The sequence below is a fragment of the Stigmatopora argus genome, chromosome 18 (genome assembly GCF_051989625.1).
Source record: "Stigmatopora argus isolate UIUO_Sarg chromosome 18, RoL_Sarg_1.0, whole genome shotgun sequence".
Taxonomy (NCBI): domain Eukaryota; kingdom Metazoa; phylum Chordata; class Actinopteri; order Syngnathiformes; family Syngnathidae; genus Stigmatopora; species Stigmatopora argus.
The window spans coordinates 14,402,488-14,423,723 of NC_135404.1; the positions used below are offsets into that span (position 1 = coordinate 14,402,488).

Here is a 21,236-nt window from a genome sequence, read left to right on the forward strand (position 1 = left end):
TAAAAAATAATAATTTTGATGTCTATGAATGAAATTCAAGAAAAAAAAAAAACATATCTGGGATAAAAGGTGAAAAAAATGTTTGCCATTTCTCGCTCACATCTTATCTAAGGATGACAAACTAGACCGCTACACACTTCCTGGTTATACTGGTCACATGACTCCTTTTTTTGAAAGCTCCTCCCATGAAAAAGGTCTCAATTGGCAATTTCTCAACTTTCCGTGGTCAATCTTTTTTTTTCTTGGTTCATGTTTGGGTGATGAATTTAAAACGTCAAGCTCCCACCAAGGCCGGCAAACCGCAACTGCAGGGAAGTGGCCATCTGATGTGGCCTGCTTGCTACGCTCACTGCAAAAATGCTTTACGAATTCAAAAGAGACTTCCAGACTATCACGGGGTGTCGTGTTTCCTGTCTTGGAAAAAAAAACGAACATCCTGGAATCCATTCACTTTTATTCCACTAAATCCAGAATTTCTCTGCCCAGTTAAAATTCATTTCACCCAGAATTTAAGCACGACCATTCAGGTCTTGTCGTTCCTACTTTGCACTTTCACTGTTGAGGAAACACAGTTTTACACCTTTGCATACGTTAAAACTGCAGCTGCATCACGTATATTTATTACTCCCTTTTTAAAAATATCACTCCATATATATATATTTTTAATCCCGCTGAGAACTATAAAATATATTCTGCTCTATATTTCCCCAAATCCTCATTAAATTTCTCCCTTAAAGTTCTAATTCCAATCACAAATTACATTTTTAAAATGATTTAAAGGGGGAAAACGGAGATGTTGTCTAACGCAATTGTGAGTTAATTATCATAGGGTAAAAGAAAAATATATATATATATTTTTTTTTAAATTATGATCATAGTAATTAGTTTTCCAAAGCTTGTTTGCCCGCTAAAAAAACGGCGCCCCAACAAAATAGTGACACTCAAGGAGGTGACACATGAAATGTCGCCGTGCTTCAGGAAGTCAAGCCACGCTTTATGAATCGCCGACTTGTTCTTGTCCAACCCCGAGACCACTCAAGTGCACCGAACGACCCCCACGCGGTGAATTTTACGCAGCTGCCCTTTGACCCTCGTGTCCCCGCATTAACGCGTGAGAAAATAGTGAAATTATGACTACTTAACGCCGGCCTTCTGGACCCGTTGCCCGATAACTGCCCGAACTCGAAAAAAAAATGACCCTGTTGTTATACAAGTGTCCAATTTTTTTGGTTGGGGGGGGTTGAAAACCATGTAGTGACAACATTGCGACAGATTACAAGGCTAAATTTCAGTCAAGTATCCGTCCAGAATGCAAATGGAGCTATCGTACTCTGTAATAATCCAATACGAATGGCTTTCAGGCCTGAACACTTTAATGTACAAGATCGACCACTAGCGGACATTTTTAAAAGTACATGTCTAACTGTGATATATTGCATGCAATACACATTGCAGTGTAATGAGAGCCAGTCTCAGAATAGCAGTAAATGCTTACAAATGCCGCCTTCAAATGAAACGTGTTCACATTCTTTGGCAAGGAGCCACAAATATGGCCTTTAAAAAAAGGGTAAAAAATACATACAAAAATAAAAAAAGTCTTCTAAAGTAACAGGATTGTTTTAAAAGTAAAAGTCTTACAATGTGAAAGGACAAATTCAGGCACTTTTCAATGTAAATTTCGAAATCCAAACTCAAAACAGTGTGACTCAATTTGGTTGTATTTTATGATCTGTAATTTTTAATCTGGATGTTTTGAAATGCCCTTGGAAATAAAAGATTTTATTATTATTATTATTAGACGTCCATATTGGGAGATCCTTCGTACTCCATTTGACAAGGATTTGTTCAAAGCCTTCTGGTGACGCAGCGTGAAAAAAATTCATGTGACAAACTGACTGTCATGCAAATGCATGGCTTCTTTGGAGAAAGGGGCGTGTGCAAATCATTCTTTCTTTTTGATCCTGTGACCTTTGCGACCCTTGAGAGCGTACCTGTCAATTCTGTCAAACTTGTGCCTCATGCATACATCAAGACCGGAGCCTTCTTTTCTTACTGGGATTTTGCACTTATTATCCACGGACAAGAGTCCCTAGACCGACTTCTTTGTTGTTTCCAGCTGTTCCGACGCTGTCAAAGCAAAGGGGGGGCCACGCGGGCCTTCCACCCCTGATCCTGGAGCCTAATGACGCCCCCGAGGCAACGGGCTAAGAGGGCAGGGCGGCGGAGGGGTGAGAGGTCGCCCCCCATCCTTCTAATGATGACGTTGCTTCATCTTACACGGAAAAACTGCATACGGTGCTTTTGAGAAGGGCTGTTAAAGAACATCGGATTCTAATAATCGGAAATGATTTGGGCGTGATGGGCGTTCTAACATAACTAATAAATAAATAGATAATAAAATAGAAAATGGTGACTCGCATGAAACTGGAATAAAAAAATGACGTGGATAATATTCAGTTTGTCAAGCGAGGAATTAATTGTCCATAAGAACCAACACAAAAGCAGTAAAGGTTGTTTTTTCTATACAACACTGACACCTATTGGTCAAAAATGGATCATGGGAGACGCACAAATGTGATAAATTCAACCATCTAGTAATCCAATGTGTACACTGTACACACACAAACATATAAATAGAAGTACTATATACAAATACACAAATATACACACACGACGTGGTGAAAGCTTTACATCTCATTATACTTGTATAATGACAATAAAAACATTCAATTCAATTGAATTCAATATAGACCCCGTGACTATGTGATAAGTGTTCGAGAACATGTATAAATAAATGAGTGAATAAAGTGACAAATGATTAACTAGATAATGAATAATAATGTAAATCAAAAGTTTGACTCACCAAAACAACATACCTGTGTATTGCACATTAGAGTGCGTTATTCTGGGTTACTCGACCGTTGCTTCGTGGGTTCGAACCCAAACACGGCGAGCATCGGTCGGTTTTTGCAGCTCGAAAACCATCATTTTCCATTCCAGACGTGCATTCACATTTAAAAATGTGCAATACCGCGTCGAATGCCATTTTGATCTGAAACAAAAACAAAAGTTAGGTCTCCGTTGACACGCCGGGCTTCCTCGTGTTTGGGGCCGCCTACGGTGCGTCTCGGTCGGCCACTTGGAAGGAGATGCCACGTTGGTTTTCATCCAAAAGTGTTCGAAAACAACGATCTTACCACGTTGCATTAATGTGGATTATTTTGCAATTAAAAGCCAAAATGAGTGTTATTTACCTGGGTCACGTCAGAAGGATGACTTCTTTCACAGCTGGCAGTGATTGAAAGATGGAATTCGAGTACAGGTTGGGCAAAGGTCCAAAAAGTATGACTCGTTCAAAAAATACAGGTTTTGCGTTATGAACGGTATAAATCAGTTTATATAAATTAAAACACATACTGCCTTGGTTTGAATTGCGAAGAACAGATTGCAGGAAGGATTAAATATATGAAAAATAAAAATAAACTCCCAAAAACTCAATATACCTGCGTCAAAGAGGTTTTGCATTAATGTTATCATCCAGTTTAACTGACAATAGTTAAAACACCATATATTGTGAAATTGTAAAGAATTGTATTTTAATGTCGCTGGATATTGTCATCTTTTATAGATGAATCACAAGTTAATTGAATTAAATGTGCTGAGATTTACACTATTTTTTGTCCAAAAATATGTCATATAATTTCATTCATCAGAGGTAGGAAGATATGGTAAAGATGCAACTCATGTATTTCTATCTAAATTTGTAATGACTATAGAATAAATCATCACTTGGTATTCCTGCCACTTGCTCGATCTTTCTGCAAAGTTTGTTTGGTTGGAAGTTTGTTTGTCGGATTTTGTTTGGCGGGTCGCTGCTGGTTCCGGACGGATGTGGAAGGTCGGCGACGGTGGGAGTGGTGGAGGTTATTCTCAGAGCGTGGGCTGCTGAGCTGGTCCATGCGACGTGACCTCTGACCGGCCTCGGGGGTCAAGGCCTGGTGGAGGCTTTTTCCGTGTGGCGTGACTGTTAAAAAAATAAAAAAAATGTAAGGGATTATACCGAGCAAACGGGATTATGCGTCCAAATTGTAGAGATTGGCAATAACGCAACTACACAGCTAAAACAAAAACAAGTATACAAGACAGAAGTTAGCATCTATGAGGGCCGGTTTTTGCTATGTTCAATTTGGGCGACCGCCTAAGGCGCAATTTAAAAAGGGGGCGTACAGTTTTGCATTAGGTTTGTCCATTCAGGCCTCAAAATAATAATCCAGGACCGCCTTAGGCAGCTATGGTAAATTGGTTTGTATTTTATGCTAATCTTTACTATACCCGGTTCTGTGGTCATGTGATTTGCACCGACAGAAGAGGAGGCGCCCGGTTTGTGTGGCTCGTCGATGCCCAATCCGCCGCTTCCCTTGGCCGGTTCTTCATAATCCCAGAAGACTTTGGCAAACTGGTAGAGTTTGACGCAAGAAGAGGCGTTGACTAAGATGCTAAGAGAGAAGACGCATATTTTTTAAAGTGATGTCGTCCCATGTAGGTGATGGCGATGGCGAGCGAGGCCCAACTTGTTCTCGCAGAAGTGCAGCGACAGCATCCGACCGGTGGTCTCGGCCTCCACCATTATGGACCTCAGGCAGTCCCCCGTCAGGAAGTTGAAGACGCGGATCTTTCCGTCCACGCAACCGGTGACCACTCGAAGGTAAACCAGCGTCAGGGACTTGACCTCCCTTGAAAAAATGTCAATCAAAGGTCAAATTTGAAGCAAAATGACTACGGTTTGAATATTTTTTAAAAACCTGCTTCTACAGTCCGCTTACTTTGGATGACTAAAAGTCATGAGGCATCCTTTGGTTTCGCGTCTGATACTCCAGGCCATCACCTGACCGTTGGTGTCAGCAGATAGGAGGTGCCACTCATCCACGAACATGCATCGGACCGCGCTGCGGTGGGCGTCGATGACCTGGCGAGCGAGGACAATAACCACGGATGTAAGACCGCCAGGCAGGACGGGCGGCGAAAGAAACTCACCCGGAGAAGCGAGGCGTTCTCGGCATCCCAGAGTTTGACGACTCCGCGGTCGCAACTACTGAACACGGTGGTGGCGTTGATCTTCACCGAGCGCACGGAACTGCGGTGCTTGAAGTTGAAGTCTTCCAAATGCTTCTCGGTCTGCAGGCTCCAGACTGGCAGAAACAGAGGTGGTCCTGGTTAATTTTGAACCCTGAACGAACAACCTTCATGAATCCTTTCAGCCCCCCAAAAACTGAATTTGACCCAACAGAACAGTACAAATGTCTAAACATAGAAATGCCCATGTAAAACGCAAATATAGAGTCAATTTTAAATAAGAAATCTTAATAATGATGCAATTGAAGGGGGCATGTGAAGACAAACAATGGCATAGCTGTTTGAGATGTGGGTGGTTTCTAAGCCTCATCAGTTTTTGATGCTAAGGAAGGTTTTGCCATGAGTCCCTCTTCCAAGCTGAATCCTGAACAGCAAGTCCTTTCATGGTACTTCCTAGAACTGAACATTCTATGTCCTGTCCTGATGTCAAATGTTCTCCAATAACGTCAAATCTCAAATGGCTATTTGCTTTGAGACTTGTTATCGCTTGCTATTTTATCTACGATCGCATTTTTGTTTTTTCGTTGTTTTTTCGTTGTTTTTCGTTGTTTTTTCGTTGTTTTTTCGTTGTTTTTTCGTTGTTGTTTCGTTGTTGTGTTTTTACCTTTGGCCGTGCAGTCCTTGGCACCAGACACAAGTTTATCCCCGTGTATGTCCAAGCAGTTGATCATGCTGGAATGACCGTAGAGCACCAAAACGCATTGATCTGTCCTCACGCTCCAACACCTGCGTCGGGAAAAGACCAAATGGTAACGCCGTACCCAAACCGATGGATTTGCCGTGAACCAATTTTGCCCACCTGATGCTGGAGTCGCAGCTGGCCGTGATCACCAGGTGGCGTTCCGGGCAGAGCAGGACGACGCGAATGCTACCCACGTGGCCTTTCATCAGCGCCACGTGCTTGGCGACCGTTCCCACGTACAGTAGACGAACGGCACGGTCCTTGGATGCCGTGCTCATGAGGGGTCCGCCTTTGTAGTCCACGACGCGGTGGGGGTCTTCACTGGACATTTTAGTTCCAGTAAACAGGCATTGGCAAACATGGACCCTAACCAGAACCCACTTTCATCTGGCACGCGACTTTTGAGCCCAATTTTTTACCCCAATTCCCGTAACAAAATACTCACTCGTCAATCAGCACCGAAGTAAAATACGCCCCGCAGTAAACGTTGCGTTCTTCCAGCTGCACCGTCTTCGATTTGATGTAGCCGTAGGCTGCTTCAAAAGGCCAGAGCTGCAAAAAACACAATCATATCTTAATATTTTCGCTCCTCCTCCAAACAGTCGCCCAATCAACTGACTCAAAAAGTTACTTATCACATGACGCTGAATATCAAATGAACCTACTACTTGGTTTTGGCATAGCAAGCTTACAAGTAAATAAAACTTTGTTTTTGTGGGCTTACACCTGTGGTCTTGACTTCGCCGCTCTCGTTGTGCAGGACGGGAACTGCGATCTCAACCATCCTGGCGTAGGAAGGGTTGACCATATGCAGGCCTTTGTAGCGCTAGAAACCGAAAGGAGTCAAAACCTCAACGTTGACGCTAAGAGTCTTGAATGAATACGTGTCTTGCCACCACGCCCACCTTCATCATGGCCTCCACCTGCTCCTGGTAGAGCTTTCTGAACCGCATCTCCTCCATGGTCTCTCCAGCTAGGTGCTTCCAATGCTTGCAGACCTTCATGCAGCGCTTTAGCGTAGCCTCGTCGAGCAGCCCTGACTCCACACAGAACATCTAAATACAATCCAAACTGAACACCAAGATGGGAAAAACATGCAGCACCATTTCCGGACTACAAAGCGCTACCCATTGGTTCATTTATGTTTTACCACGTGGAGGTCGCGGCTGGTTGTCAGGTTGCGCCTTATAGTCCGAAAATTAAGGTGACGCGTGAGGCTGAGGTCTGCCGTTGCGAGAGTACCCAGAATCATCTTGGAGAGTTCGGCGGGAAGGCCGCCAATGAAGTCTCGTGGTCTGCTGAGTCCAAAGGAAGACCTTGAGGATCCGGGTGGGCCAGGAACCCCCAGAAGAAGCTCGTTCTCCTGCAAGTCGTCCGTGCTGCCCTGCTCGTGTGATTTACTACTGCAACTCTTCACTGAAAAAGTCAATGATTTGATGGTGTCGCTTTATTATATTTCATAATGCACATATATTAAGAGTTGGATGATTGGATGATTTGGTTTGGTTTGTTTTGGTTTGGTTTGGTCTGTTTGGATTTGGTCTAATTTGTTTTGGTTTGTTTTGATTCAGTTTGTTTTTGATTCAGTTTGTTTTGATTCAGTTTGTTTTTTGATTCAATTTGTTTTGATTCAGTTTGATTTGTTTTGTTTTGTTTTGATTCAGTTTGTTTTGATTCAGTTTGTTTTGATTCAGTTTGTTTTGATTCAGTTTGTTTTGATTCAATTTGTTTTGATTCAGTTTGTTTTGATTCAGTTTGTTCTGTTTTAGTTTGTTTTAGTCTATTTTTATTTTTGGGTTTGGCATGTATGGGGTTATGATGGAGCAATACAAAATCTGTCATCAAGAGTGGTGCAGAAAATATTTATACTTCAGTTGGGAACTTACCGTCCAGCTGCCGTTGGAGCTTGGTGACCACCACGCCGATGAGATGCTGGGACATACTCAGCAGCTCCGGGTCGCATCTGAGCAGCAGCAGGCAGAGGTAGCGCGTCTGAACCCACTCCGGGGTGTCGTCGAACCACTGCCAGATCTCCCGGGTCAGGGGCGACGGCTTCCTCTTGCGGTTGAGCCGCGCGTAGAGCTCCGGCAAGGTCTTGCCCTTAGACGGGGCGTAGCTCAGCAAGTTCCACGAGGTGAGGCGCAAAGAGCTCTGGATGTTCTCCAGGACCGGCGCGCTCTTGCAGCGCACCACCAGACCCACGATGAAGCTCCGGCGGGGCTCGTCCGAAATCTTCCACAGGTCCAGCGGCGTGGGTTGGCTCGATCTGGGCCGATCGAAGAGGCAGGATGGACAGATGTCGCACGGCTCCTCGGTTCGGCTCTTACACGTCGGCTGACGGGGCCGCGAGAGCCGAGATTCCGACATTTTTCCCTTGTTTGAAGTGGACGCCGAGTTACCAGGCAATGGGCGTTGCTAGCACGCAGCGGGGATTCAATCGCAGAGCCGAGCGTGTGTCTGTGGAGCATTTTAAATCAATCCATGTCGAGCCGGAATGGAACCGTTTTGGGACGACGACGTCCGTGTTTTGTGGTCGCGTCTTTCATGATGGTTCGCGCACACGCATGCAACTCACAGGCACACGCCACACTAAAAAGGCGGATGACGAGTTGTTGGTGACGTTATCACATCGGTGAACAAAAAGTGGTGCGCCGCCCGGGAATCGAACCCGGGTCGCAAGAATGGGAATCTTGCATGATACCACTACACCAGCGGCGCTGTATAGGAAACGGTGTCAACATAGGTTATATAACCAAATCTTACAACGCTAGTAATATTGTTTTGAAATCGATTCAACTTGTCGCGTGAGTTATAATTTAATAACATTCACAAAAACAATTGATAAATCTATGGTAAGGTTAATCAATACTTCGGAACCACATTTAAACCAGTGTGAAATCTTCTGATGACCGCTAGTAGTCACTGTTGTACCGTGCCAGAATACCAAATTGCTTAACATCTTTATTTCTCTTTAATTTATTCACTGCCTTCGCCTGAAATGGACGTCAAATCTTTTTAAAATTCTTGCAAACCTTGATGAGTGCATTTACATTGTCAATGAAGTGCAACGAATTGGGTATAAGAGCTCCCAAAGACAATCCCAAACAATAAATTCACTGAATTATTATAAATAATTGAATGATAATGAAAGAAAAACTAGACAGTGAATTGGCAGAAGGGAAAACAATCCTTTTAAATAAAGCAATAAATACGAGTTCATTATTTCTCTTATTGCTTTCCCACATGGAAATGATCTTTTTTTCTGTCCCACTTATTAGATTTAAAGCTTGAATCCTTCTTTTTGTAATTTTTGTAAGCGTGACTGGGAGTAATTGTTGAACGGCTGGTGACCAGTCAGTCGCCTGTTTTTCACCTTTTGGATAGAAGCATTATTGCTTCTAAGTGGCTGCAGGCCTTGTGTGCAATCAATCCTAACTTTATTACTCGGAGAGACGTTTCAAAATTTAATGCGCTAGAGATGAGGTGGCCTAGTTATTTAAGGGTTGACTAGCTCAATTGTCCTAAAGTCAGAGAGCAGTCGCTTCCGAAAGGTCGCCCATCAATGGATGTCGCGCCCCGAGAAGAAAAACGAAAAAAAAACGGACGTGTTTAATCCATGTGCATGTGAATATTGTGCATTTAAAAAAGGCTGATGCTTAATAGAGCATCATAAAAGGTTCAATTCAAGCACTCAAGTTCAATTAAGCGCATATTTTTACCATATATTAAATAAAAGTGTTGTGTTAAATAACATATTTAATTCAAGATGAACCAGTCTCGCCAAATCTAACAAGAATATCTAAAGTGGGCCTATAAAGATGCTTTTAACATATCTGACAACAAGATGGAACGCATTACAAACCAATTTGCACAAATCAGGAAAATGAAGTTACATTTTTCTTCGAAAGAACACAAGAAGCTTAAAAGATGAATTAAATCCCTACTGACTAAAATCAAGAAGCTTAAAAAATGGATTTAATCCCTACTGACTAAAATCAATTTGAAGCTTGGCCAGTTTGTGTCAAAAATCAATCAAATTAAATAAAGATATTTTTGTACTAACGTCCAAAAATAGGAATTCGAACCTCCAAACAAAAGTCTTCCATCATCCGCTTTCATTTCAATGTGTAAGACAAGGAAACTTGAATATATTATACAGTAATATAAATCTTATCAATAATTCATGGCGAAATGTTCATTCTTATCCTTCCTTTTTTTTCTATCGCTAAATTGTCTCTGCAAATGAGTGATTTGAACTTTAATCCACGTGTTGCTTATTTACATATCGCTTTTCCGAGTAATTCTAATTACTCTTTCTTTGCCGCTTATTTTTAGTTCTCGCCACGTTCGCCAATTAGGAATAACTTGCTATATGTTCCTGAGAGGTCTAAATAAGATTTAGTTCCAGTTCCATCAAAAGCAGGCAGGACAAAAGCACTGTATGATCAAAATACATCTTTAAATGCCATTTCGGTTAGGGAACAACTTGGAAAGTACTTTGCCTGCCTTAAACAAAAACGTACTGTCAGATATTTAAAAAAAACACAAACGCCTGAACTGGAACAATACTGTTAAATATGCAGATAGTTTACAAAATCTTCCAACACAAAGCTCCTCCTCCACTGCAAGATTTTGTACAAAAAATTCCAACGCCTGGCTCCATAGGTGACTGTGTAGTTCCCTTCAAAAAGAGTGCTAAATTAGCCAAAGCACCTTCATACCTGGTTCTCAATACCAATTAGCATACGTAAACTCCCGTCTCTGAACCTCTTGGCCAATCATCTTAAAGCCTGGCTGTTAGACCAACAAAATTGCCATCACAACACTGTCTAAAACTGTGCTACATTTGCGTATCATCGTTTATCTTCAACCTAAACAAGGGACTAAAGATGGAAACTAGCCTTCAGCTACAATATTACATCTCTATGTGCTGTCCCTTATTAAATGAAGCAATCTCAAACTGAAAACAAGCTTCCAAAAGACTTATTTTGGAAATATCGATGAATACGCAAGCTCCGATTAGTAGATTTCTTCTCAGGTGGGAACATTTGAAGCAAGTTTCCCGTCCCGAAGATCGACAAGTTCTCCCCAGATGTGCTGAGGGACAAAAGTTATGCCATCAGTCATCGAACGAACGGTCGGTCTATCAAGTGAGGGTCGCTCACACTCCTCTAAAACGAGAAAGAGCCGTTTCCTCTCATTAAGGAGATTTTCCCCTTCATGCCTCCTTGTGGGGGAATTTTTAATGGACTGCCTTTAATCACCTTTGAACTCTCGCAAGCCCCCCCCAATTGGATTCCAGCTCGGCCCGATGAATTAATCAACAGCGGCGTCAACGGTTTGAATGGAAACAAAGGAAAAGGATCTCCGGCCGACATGTTACGGGGTTGCCTTCATGAAATTTGACAATTTTATTCCATTTTTTTTACCCCCGACGGATTAAATGACAAGAAACTGACAGAAAAGGTGGAGTAATTTGGCCCTTAAGACGTTGTCAGCTGTCAGATCCCGCAAATTTAAAAAAAATCTTCCGCTCTGGAGAACCACCATTGAACCAAAACACACTAAGATGACTTAAAACCTAATGAATTATCATTAAAACTAATATAACCACTTTTTTTAGGCCGCTGCTTGAAGGACCGTTAATAAAACTGGGTCAAGTGATTGACATAAGATTGGCCAATAAGAGGAAAGGGGGAAAAACAGTTGAACATTTCGGCCTATCACTAAAGACGAGGAATTTACGCACTGATTGACAGTCAAGATGGCCGACCTCAAGTTATTCGAGGCTAATTGGCCAATTTGCTGGAGAGTCAACGTGGACGTCGGAACGTAAAAAAAAAAGTTCAATCAGTTTTGCATATCTGTCTCTGTCGAGCTGTCAATCATCGCCAAGTTAGGACAGATTGCGTCCCTGTAGGTGCTTTCCCATTGCAAAGGGGCGCAAAACGCTAGGTCGAAATTAGCATTTATTCAAAAGAAAAAGGAAAAAAGGACATTTCTGTGTCATATTCATTTTAAAAAACCCGATTCTCCGATCCGTCGTTTTTCCTTGCGTTGTTTAAAAAGTTCGGGGTGTAAAATAATGCGTCAGATTTGGGAAACAAATCAATAACAGACGAGAGAAAAACTAGCAACAAATGCTAACGGTTTGGCTGAACTCCATCGGAAGAACTGACCTACTTTCCGAACCGAAATTCCGATATGAGCTCAACGAAACGATATTAATTTTTTCTTGACCGTCACAACACGGCTAGCAAAGGAGAACATTGTCGTCGTAAATCGAGTTCTCTCGCTAAATTTCCCGGGGGCGGAGTTCACAATGATGTCCATTTTGTAGCTGTTTCGCGTCTCAATTTGTGTTCTTGGGGTTGCGGGGCAGAAAAGATTGGGCACGGGGATCTGGAGCGTAAAGTCATTAGAAGGTCTGCTGACACCTCCAATTTGTCTGTGACCTCCAAAAAAAGCCCGCCGGCCTACTTTTACACACTTTTGCACCCTCTGGTGAACGTGTCCCACTTCTTAAAGTGCCACGGTCAAACAACTGATTTTTTGTGGGTGATTCAAGACGTGAACGGCGAAGTTCGAACCCGGAACGCGAAGGCCCGTGGGATTGGCTCTTTCGGAGAAATGTCGAGGCAAACGGGAAGCGCCGGCGGATCTGATTGCAGGGAATTAAATAGCATTAAATGTCGGTTGATAAGTGGTTGGTGCGTTGGGCTTGCAGGTCTGGGGTGCAGGGTTCGATCCCGACGACAATGTTCTCCTTTGTTAGCCGTGTTGTGACAGTCAAGAGAAAATTAATATCGTTTCGTTGAGCTCATATCGGAATTTCGGTTCGGAACGTAGGTCAGTTCTTTCGATGGAGTTCAGCCAAACCGTTAGCATTTTTGCTAGTTTTTTGCTCGTCATTTATTGACTATGTGGAGTTTGCATGATCTCGTGTGTGGGTTTTCTCCGGGTATTCCGGTTTCCTCCCACATGCCAAAAAACAAACATGCTAGACTAATTATATGCTGAATTGCTGCTAGGTATGAGTGTGATCGTGATTATTTATTTTGTCTCCCGATGCCCTACGATTGGCTAGCCACCAATTCAGGGTGTGTCATTATTTTTTCCAGGCTCTGCCCACCATGCCAAACTTGACCCTCCTTCAACTTGGACGCCAAAGTTGACGTTTTGGATGAAGTGCTTGACAAAGACAGATTCTGTGAAAGTGGATTGAAAAAGAATCATGTTAGCATACCGCATTTGTCAGCCCTTTTTATTTATTTATTCTTTTTTTTTTACCTCACTGACGTCCATCAAGTTCCTTTTTGAAACCTTAACGTGAACTAAATTTACATGGGGGATTTTTTTAAGCACTTCAGCGTTTGAAGACTTTTTCAAAAGGACTCACGTTGACCCCCAAATCTCCCCGGACCACCAAATCTCCCCGGAGTCGCGGAAAAGATGACGGCCTTTCATTTCCACGACAAAAAGGAACATCCTGCCACGCGGCGACTAATCTCCATCTTCCGTCGCCGAGACGGAAGGCAAAAAAAAAAAAAAAACAATTGGTATGAATCACCGCTGTCATTTGCGGTCATTACCGCCGGCGCCAATGATGGACGACGCAGCCCCGGGGGTGCTAAAGATTGGCCCCTCCCTCCAATGATCCTAATGATGATGACATGAACGATAATAAAAAATGCTTATCTTTCGTGTAAACAGTTTGATGACATTCAAAATCGCGGAGTAAAAATCAGTTAAAATGTTTTGGAGGAAAGTGCGACCGGATTATGGAGGATAGTTCAACGTAATTTTGCTGATTAACTCTAGCTCCACCCCTTTATGTTATATTTTTATGAATTCATCTTTAATTGATTTTATCGGAGCGTCTTTACCATTCATTTTTTTTGTTTGATTGTCTTTTTTGAAAAAATTCATGGGCATTTTGTTGTTTTCAGTTGCACGTAGAAAAATATATTATATTAATTCTCTTTATAAAATAGACGAACATTGAAATATAGTCTTCATTTTAATTGGAATATAATTAAAAATAAATAAAAATAAACTCTCTCAGCTCAGTCATGCACACTAGAACTAATATTGATACATTTTTAGGTTTTATTCTTTTTAGTGAAATGATTTGTGAATTATTTTCTTCATGTGACAGCATGCACAGCCTGTGGCCAAAACAACCTGATTTCGCATCTGGACCACCGAGTGGGAAACAGAAGGAGGACCAGGAGACCTTTTTTTAGCGAGTCTTCAACACACAACGCAAACCCGTTTGGAAGGAATTCGTCGCATCACAAAAACGGGACAAAACGACCTCGAGAAGAAATGTGGAAACGACCAGATTTGGGCGGAACGCTTGAATGCTAACCTCGAATTTCTAATGCTCGATGCTGTCGGATTGATTTCCACGGGGACGAAAACTAAAATGGACTCAATTCAGGATACGTTGCATTGCTTTCTTCTATTCCATTGTTTTTTTTTTGTACGTTTGAAGGTTAAAAAAGAAGACATTTTCTAACCCGCGTTCCTTTGGGACGGATTTCTGTGTGAGAGCTTTACGTATTTGGTCAAGTATGGCGAGGAAAAAAAGCAATAATTCCAATTAGGCTGAGGATAAGAAATCGGAGAACCGTGACTTATCCATAAGATCTGGTGTGTAGGACCCATGTACACCCTGAAGAATTAAACATTTTTTTGTGGCACTATGCGTGAATATTATATAGAAAGGTTTAACAGTCTTGTTGAATTTGCATACCTGTTAAAAAAAACGTACAAATGCAACGTCGCACATATTTACTCAAATAGGGCGCATTTAAAAGCCTAAAATGTTTATCAAAGGGGACGGGGTGGCCAATCAGTCGGTGGACTAAATTCAAAATTCTGCTGTATGACGCTGACAGCTTGACTGTGTGGGTAGGGGTATTTGCTTGGTGACGTGCTATATTTATATAGTGAAAAGGCGGACATATGCATGTGCATATTATGTTTTTAGCATGACAACGTTAGCAGTTGACGATGGCGTTTTTGTCTGCTACCAGTGACCGAGATGAACCGGATTAGATTAGATTAGAATTTTATTTTATCCCGTATTCGGGAAATTTGTTGGTTGCAGTAGCAAGACCGACACAAGACACAGACATTGTAGACCTAGGTAAAAATAAAAGAGCCAAAATGGGTAGAATCGGATCGGTTTTACAAAAAAACGTACTTAAAAAACATCCCGTACAAAAGTTGTTATACGGCGTACCCAATTTGAAATGATCAAAAGTCGTTTAAAATACAGGAAAAAGTTGCCAGATATGAATTTGTGGGAGTGGGATATAAAGAGATTAAGAAGGAGGGAGAAAAAGTATTCTTACGTGGAGCTTGCTTTTTGATTGAAGGATTGCCTGGAAACCAGATTGAAACTGAAGGTCAATATTGGGCACCTGGAGATTGGAGGGCGTGGCCTAATACAGATGGTGGCGTGAAGAAAGGTCAGGCCGTCACTCAGGTCAAGATGCAGTTTATTTTCTGCTGAACATCACAACACAATCTTCAGGTTTCCATGGCGTTGGTCTAAAAATAAAAGGCTTGAATTCGTTAATTAAGACGCAATCGGTCGCAATAAGTCACTTAGCCTTCTTTTAAATCATTAAAATCAGCGACAGGCTCGAATATCCCACAGCCCATATTATCCGTCATCACCCGGCCATTTTAGAGATTGCAAAGGACGTTTAATATTTAAAGTTGTGCTGGGGGATGAGCTGTTTCTCCAGATTCCATAATTATTGTTCCGCTTATTTGATTACATTCTTTCCGACTCCCCCGCCCGCTGAAATCGGCTTTGAATGGGAGGCAGGGCCCGGTTCCGGGGGCTGCGCGAACGGGCCGAGCGCTAGCGAGATGGCCACGATTGCGGCGGGAGATTGGCCAAGTCATTAACGTTCTCGATGGGTCTGTCAGATCCAATCGTTGGGGAGTTGGAAGAAAAGCCCTGGACAGAGAGCAACAGAGTCAATTGAGTTCCTTTTTGTCGGGAAATGGAACGCCGGATCCTGAACGGCTATCGACGACCATCTTTGTTTGACCGCGAACTGGTCTTTGGTCCCAACATTTTGGGTGCATTGCAGTTTTTGCAAGAACCCAGGCTTTGACAACAAACTTACAGATCCGAACCCTATCTTTTCGCCAAAGACACCTTCAGAGGGATTTCCACTCAAACGTCTCCCTCTCGTATTCAGTATCGTTTCATTAACACCCCGTCTCGCGACCCCAGAAATAGACGTGGCGCTCACTTCCCCACCTGTTCCCGACTATATCTCGCTCCCTCCAATCGTAGAGCTCTGGGTGAAAACTCTTCTTATCTGCCCTTCTCAAAGTCAACCCATCGCTCTCGTTCTTTTAATCCACGTGTCAAACCGATTCCGCCGAGGGCCGCAGTGGGTCCTGGTCTCTGTTCCAACCGATCCAGTGCCGATATTTTAACCAATCAGGTGTCTTCTAAAATAAGTAGCACCTGACTTTAATTAACTGATTACACTCTTGTTGAGTTGGAATGAAAACCTGCACCCACTGCGGCCCTTTGAGGACCGGTGTGACACCCCTGTTTTAATTTATCGGCGCTCTTTGGCTAAGCTAACACATCTTTCCACCAGTGTCATCCCACATGTTGCTATCTTCTGGAATTTGTTCGCATTTTGAGCCACGGATTAGATTCACAAAAGAATCTGTTGTCAAACGCGGCTTTCGACAAAGAAGGCATCACAACGTACAATTTTTCCGTCCTTAAACCAGATTCGAGGTATCAGATTAGGCCTTGGTCTCACCCAAACACTCCAACCTCAAACCTAAAAATGAACAATCTCGTTTTTGAAATTTCGAAAAATAGACACGAATCCGTCATCGTCCAAAAAGGCTCTTTAATTTCTCTAAGTGGTTCATTACAGGGTGATGGCGATGGGTGGTCTAGATAGAATAATATCTTTAAATCACCTGATTTAAAGTCGCTCGTTAAGCAATTAGAAGTGACGGAACAAAAGCAGAGATGAAGTCGGAATACAAAACAGCGGAAAAAGGCGTGCTGAATCGGCAAACTGCGCGTGTTGCTACAATCGTAACAAATAGGCCAACATTAGACCGTGTCGGACAGGTGAGTACAAAATTGGTGAGCGACTATAAATTCCTAAGGAGATTACACAAAGGACACTCACATCACACACATTATATTCATAATAATATAAGACTTCCAAATAAATAAGAATAAGTATCACGAGGCCCTTTTGCGCTGTTTTATGGCCCCGCAAAAGAGCCAGTGAAGAGCCCATGGTTGAGTGATTAAGACACCTCGTGCTGGTCAACGCGGTCCAGAAAACCTTCTTGCAAATTGTGATCATGTGGACTGCCTTCGTAACGTCGTTCCTTCCAGAAACATGCCTCGTTTTTAGCTAGCGAAATGTCATCCGATTTCCTTCTGCTTCGTTCTTTTCCCTTTTATTTGGTCTCTGTCAACCCCTGAGGGAAATATCGGAATCTTTAGCTGCTAGGTGGAGCAATAACGTCATTCTTTAGGGACGGACTGGCAACACTAGCAAAAAAAAAACAAGCAACCGTGGCGCTACGTTTGTTATGTAGCGGGAACTTCCGGCTTGATAAAAGAGGATTTTGTGCACCGTATTTTCTCGCATATAAGCCGTATTTGTTGCTAAAAAAATTGATGACTGACTCGAGGGTACGGCTTATATTCGCACAAATTAGACTTGACATGCATTACTCGCTCAGGGCAACGTCATCTTGTCCAATAGGAATGTGCGATCCAGTAGACGATCATTTCGATTCATACAGTAACATCTTTGTACTCCATATTAAAACCATGAATATGGAGGTGAGAATTGTGAATTAGGGGGTATCTTATACATAAATTGTAAAATTCAACAATTTTAAGGCAATTTAAAGGGTACGGCTTATACGCAGATGCGGCTAATATGCGAGAAAATACGGTACCTGGCAACCCGAGGCTATTGGTAATGTTGTAGTAGTGACGTATGCCCTTAAAAATTGTGAATATTCTTACATTTAATATCGTGTGCAAAGTATTCAAAAATGTACAAAGTTGGCATGGTCCTTGCAGACGCATCAATATATGTTTAGTTTTTTTGTTTTTGTTTTCCCGTACAATACACGAGTAAAATTTAATATTAGGTTTAGTTATAATAGGACCGATACATTATTTTAAATGGAGAATGTAAATGTTTAAAACTGGGAGTTGCTGTAGGGGGAATATTCGGCGAAATGGTTTAAATTAGGTTAGCATTTAAGATTTAGGGTTGTCATTTGACAAAAAAGCTGCTCCAATTCCCATGATGCTCCCCGGGCGTCTTTCTGTAATGTTGTTTAGTGCAACTTGGACATGCAGTATTTGCTAAATCCTCCCAACGAACAAGATCGATAACCCGCGCCAAAGTCGACAATAATATCAAAGCGGAAAACAAAGGCTACGGATCCATGCATTTGTCTTCTCTGACAGTAACAATTTCGAGTGCTATTTGTGCTAAAAATAGCTAGCCCACCACTACAAACAAGTTACCTGATGTCTCCTTGCAGACGTCTCAAAGCGATGATGTCATCCTAGAAAAAAAGCACTACCCTGTCGCGAAAAATTCAGGCGCTCATTCTTTCTTTGCGTTTCGTTTTTGGCTGACAGTTTGAAAAGATGTCATGCTTTCATCCCCCCACAGCTGGTGGTCTCGACACCAAAGTCTGAATCCCATCCACAGTCAAATATCAACGCCACGAATGCCACAGCATGAAAACTCTGGTTATACTTCAACCACGCGGATGATTCGGTGCACACGAAACGCACGAAACATCCTTACAGTTTTTTTTTTAATCCTAAAGAGTAAACAGTGCAGGTCTATTTTGACACCGGGTCTTCTGAGAAACCCACAAAGCCAACGTTCTCCACAGTGATTCCTTATTAATTCTCCTTGGCGGTGGTCTCTTTGGCTCAGACCTCCGACTCCAAACTGGACACCCGTTTCCAGGGTTGGAGCGTACAAGGGCTCCTCGCCGACCCGCCAAGTCCTCCTTGACTTCCTTGAGTGTCCGATCCAGTCTGAGAGCTCTGGTAGACGCCGTAAGCACCGTAGACGCTATCCTGGTACAGCAGCCCCCGTTGCCCCGCGCACCGTCCTCTGCCGCAAGCCAGGAACTGACACACGGGGCCGGTCGCCCGATGACTGCGCGGGGTCTGGTAGCGATTCTGCGGGTTGAGCGGCGACTGGTACGGCGGTAGCCCGGGATAGGAGTTTAGATAGTGGGCGTATTGTCTGCTGAGGAGGCTGCTGGCTCTGCGTACCGTTCCCCGGCCGAAACCGGCGCCGTGCTGGACCGCCTCGCCGTACGTCGGCAGGTGGGTGGAATGCGAATATCTCAGCCGTTGGCCTTTACGCCCGGCGGACCTTCTGTGATCCTCCCTTATGTGCAGGTAGGCCCGGTTCCGCGGCAGGCACAGGTTATTCCGGAGGTGGGCCGGGTTGTGGGCCTTGGCGGTCGGCGTGAGGTGGCAGGGGAAGAGGTCGGGAAGCGTAGAGGGCGAGTGGCTGGAAAGGGACGACTGGGATTCGTCCAGCTGGTGGATTTGCTCGCTCCCCCACGTGGCTTTGAGGAAGGACGAGCGGCGGCGCCTGCGTCTTCCTCCCAGTAAGACGTCCTCCGGAGGCCAGGATCTGTAGTTGTCCACCGGAGGGCATGTTCCTTCTACCGAGTAGACGCTCTCCACGCTGGGAGCGGAGACGTGGTTGCCCTGGAGGTTGTTGGCTTTCAGTTCGCTGAGGCCGATTTGGTTCTTCTCGTGAGCCTTGTACTTCCTGCGCTCTGCGTCGCCATCCCCGCACTGGAAGCTCTTGGATCTTCGTTTCCTCTGGTAGACACCCGCCTCCGCGTTCTGGTTTTGGGGCAGGGGGACGGGATGGGACGTGTAGATGTCGGGCAGCTGCAGATCGGTGCACGAGATGAACCTGGATTGAGGTCGGGCGTCCACGTAGAGTCTACCCGTGGTCTGGTAGTGGCGGGGATATTGATCGGGTTGCGTCTCGCTGACCGCCAAGTGTGGACTGCTGAGGCTGGAGACGGGAAGTGGCCGTTCGTACAGACAAGAAGTGGAATGGGTGGGGAGCGTGAATCGCAGCGGCGTGGGCCGGCTCGCGCTCTTCTGAGGGGAAACGCTTTCCCGGGGGAAGGAGGCGTGGTTCTCCATGATGTACGCAAAGCCTCCGGGCGCCATTTCGGCAGGGAGGTGGGGGACGCGAAGCGGCATGCCGCCGCCGTGCCGGCTGAAATGCTCAATGGTCTTGGTGGCGTTTTCCAGGGAGCTCTCTACGTTTGCGGAGGAGACCAACTCCTTGGCGGTCCGCAGCATCTTCAACATGTTGGCTTGGGCATAGTTGGAGGTCAGGTCGGGTTTGGCCAGGTGAGAGAAACGGCCGTGATCCTCCACCCCCTTGAAGCAACTGTAGATACCCTGGAACAGAAGGACGGCGGCAGGAACTGGGTTTCATTTTCAAACCAGTACATTAGAAATCCAGATGTGGCCATTCTTGAATTCTATTTACAATGACGGTTTAGCGATTTCTGTGCAAGATAGCTAACCAGGCACGATACTGGAACTGATGACTTAGGGACTTCGGGATGGATTTACAAACAGGGAGTGAGCTTAGGCCCACTAAACTTACCAGTTAAATTATTCCCACATATTAAACTGGGTAACACACGAGAGAGGGAGATTTCCCAAAGAAAGAAGCCGAATTGAAATTGACCCCAGGGAAAGAGATTAACGAACTGATAGCCATTTAGCTGCTAATCTGATATAAAGAACCCTGATGGTGTAATTACCCAGCAGAGTGACCGGAGTCATTCCAGAAAACAGCGATGCTAACAAAGAAGTGGCTAATATGTGCCAATTGGAAGAAATTCCACACTGAATGACCACCTAAATTGGTGTTTCTTTTGTGCTTTTAATTACAACACCCGAAACATTGACCCTTGGACGACGGGCCTTACCCGGCTGATGGCCAATAGGAAGTCCAAATTGTGCGACTTGTGTAGCGAATGGCGCAGCTTCCAGTAGAGAAGATGCTCCCAGGCGAACACCAGCAGGCTGAGGCCCATCGCCACCAGTAGCATGTAGAAGACCCCCGCCATGTTGTCGATGTCCAGCTTGCTGCTCATCACCTCGTTCTTCTCGTTCTGGCAGATGCCCGAGAGCCACACCGTCTCCAGGCGCTGAGTGTCCCCTGGAATGATAGCGACCTCTTTCAAAACATCAACGTCTTCCATCACTCGCTTGTCCGTTTGTGTGACTAAAGCGGTACGGAAACCGCAATGTTTACAGCTGGATGTTGTAACCAAGGAAGGATATTAATGCTATACCAGGAGCCGC

At 44.0% G+C, this 21,236-nt stretch overlaps 2 protein-coding genes and 1 non-coding gene across 7 annotated transcripts in view; all 3 read right to left on the reverse strand.

The window, feature by feature from the left end:
• Nucleotides 1-3,607: 3,607 nt before the first annotated feature.
• Nucleotides 3,608-8,182, reverse strand: fbxw10 (F-box and WD repeat domain containing 10). Its single transcript, XM_077626474.1, has 12 exons — nt 7,702-8,182; nt 7,058-7,231; nt 6,721-6,851; nt 6,540-6,641; nt 6,261-6,367; nt 5,933-6,136; nt 5,738-5,859; nt 5,035-5,189; nt 4,824-4,966; nt 4,572-4,733; nt 4,333-4,496; nt 3,608-4,024 (listed from the first exon to the last, which is right to left on the reverse strand). The coding sequence occupies exons 1-12, from the start codon at nt 8,180-8,182 to the stop codon at nt 3,786-3,788; spliced, it is 2,184 nt and encodes a 727-aa protein (XP_077482600.1). The 3' UTR covers nt 3,608-3,785.
• Nucleotides 8,183-8,462: 280 nt separating this feature from the next.
• trnag-ccc (transfer RNA glycine (anticodon CCC)) lies at nt 8,463-8,533 on the reverse strand. The gene has a single exon. It is a non-coding gene; the product is annotated as a tRNA-Gly (tRNA).
• Nucleotides 8,534-16,699: 8,166 nt separating this feature from the next.
• LOC144092521 (glutamate receptor ionotropic, NMDA 2C-like) overlaps nt 16,700-21,236 on the reverse strand; it is a 35,962-nt gene continuing 31,425 nt past the window's right edge. For all 5 annotated transcript variants that reach the window (XM_077625374.1, XM_077625376.1, XM_077625377.1 and 2 more), the window contains 2 exons: nt 20,858-21,090; nt 16,700-20,318 (listed from right to left, as the gene is read on the reverse strand). In XM_077625374.1, coding sequence (XP_077481500.1) covers nt 18,804-20,318; nt 20,858-21,090 — 1,748 coding nt within the window. In that variant the 3' untranslated portion in view covers nt 16,700-18,803. The remainder of the gene's footprint in view (nt 20,319-20,857; nt 21,091-21,236) is intronic.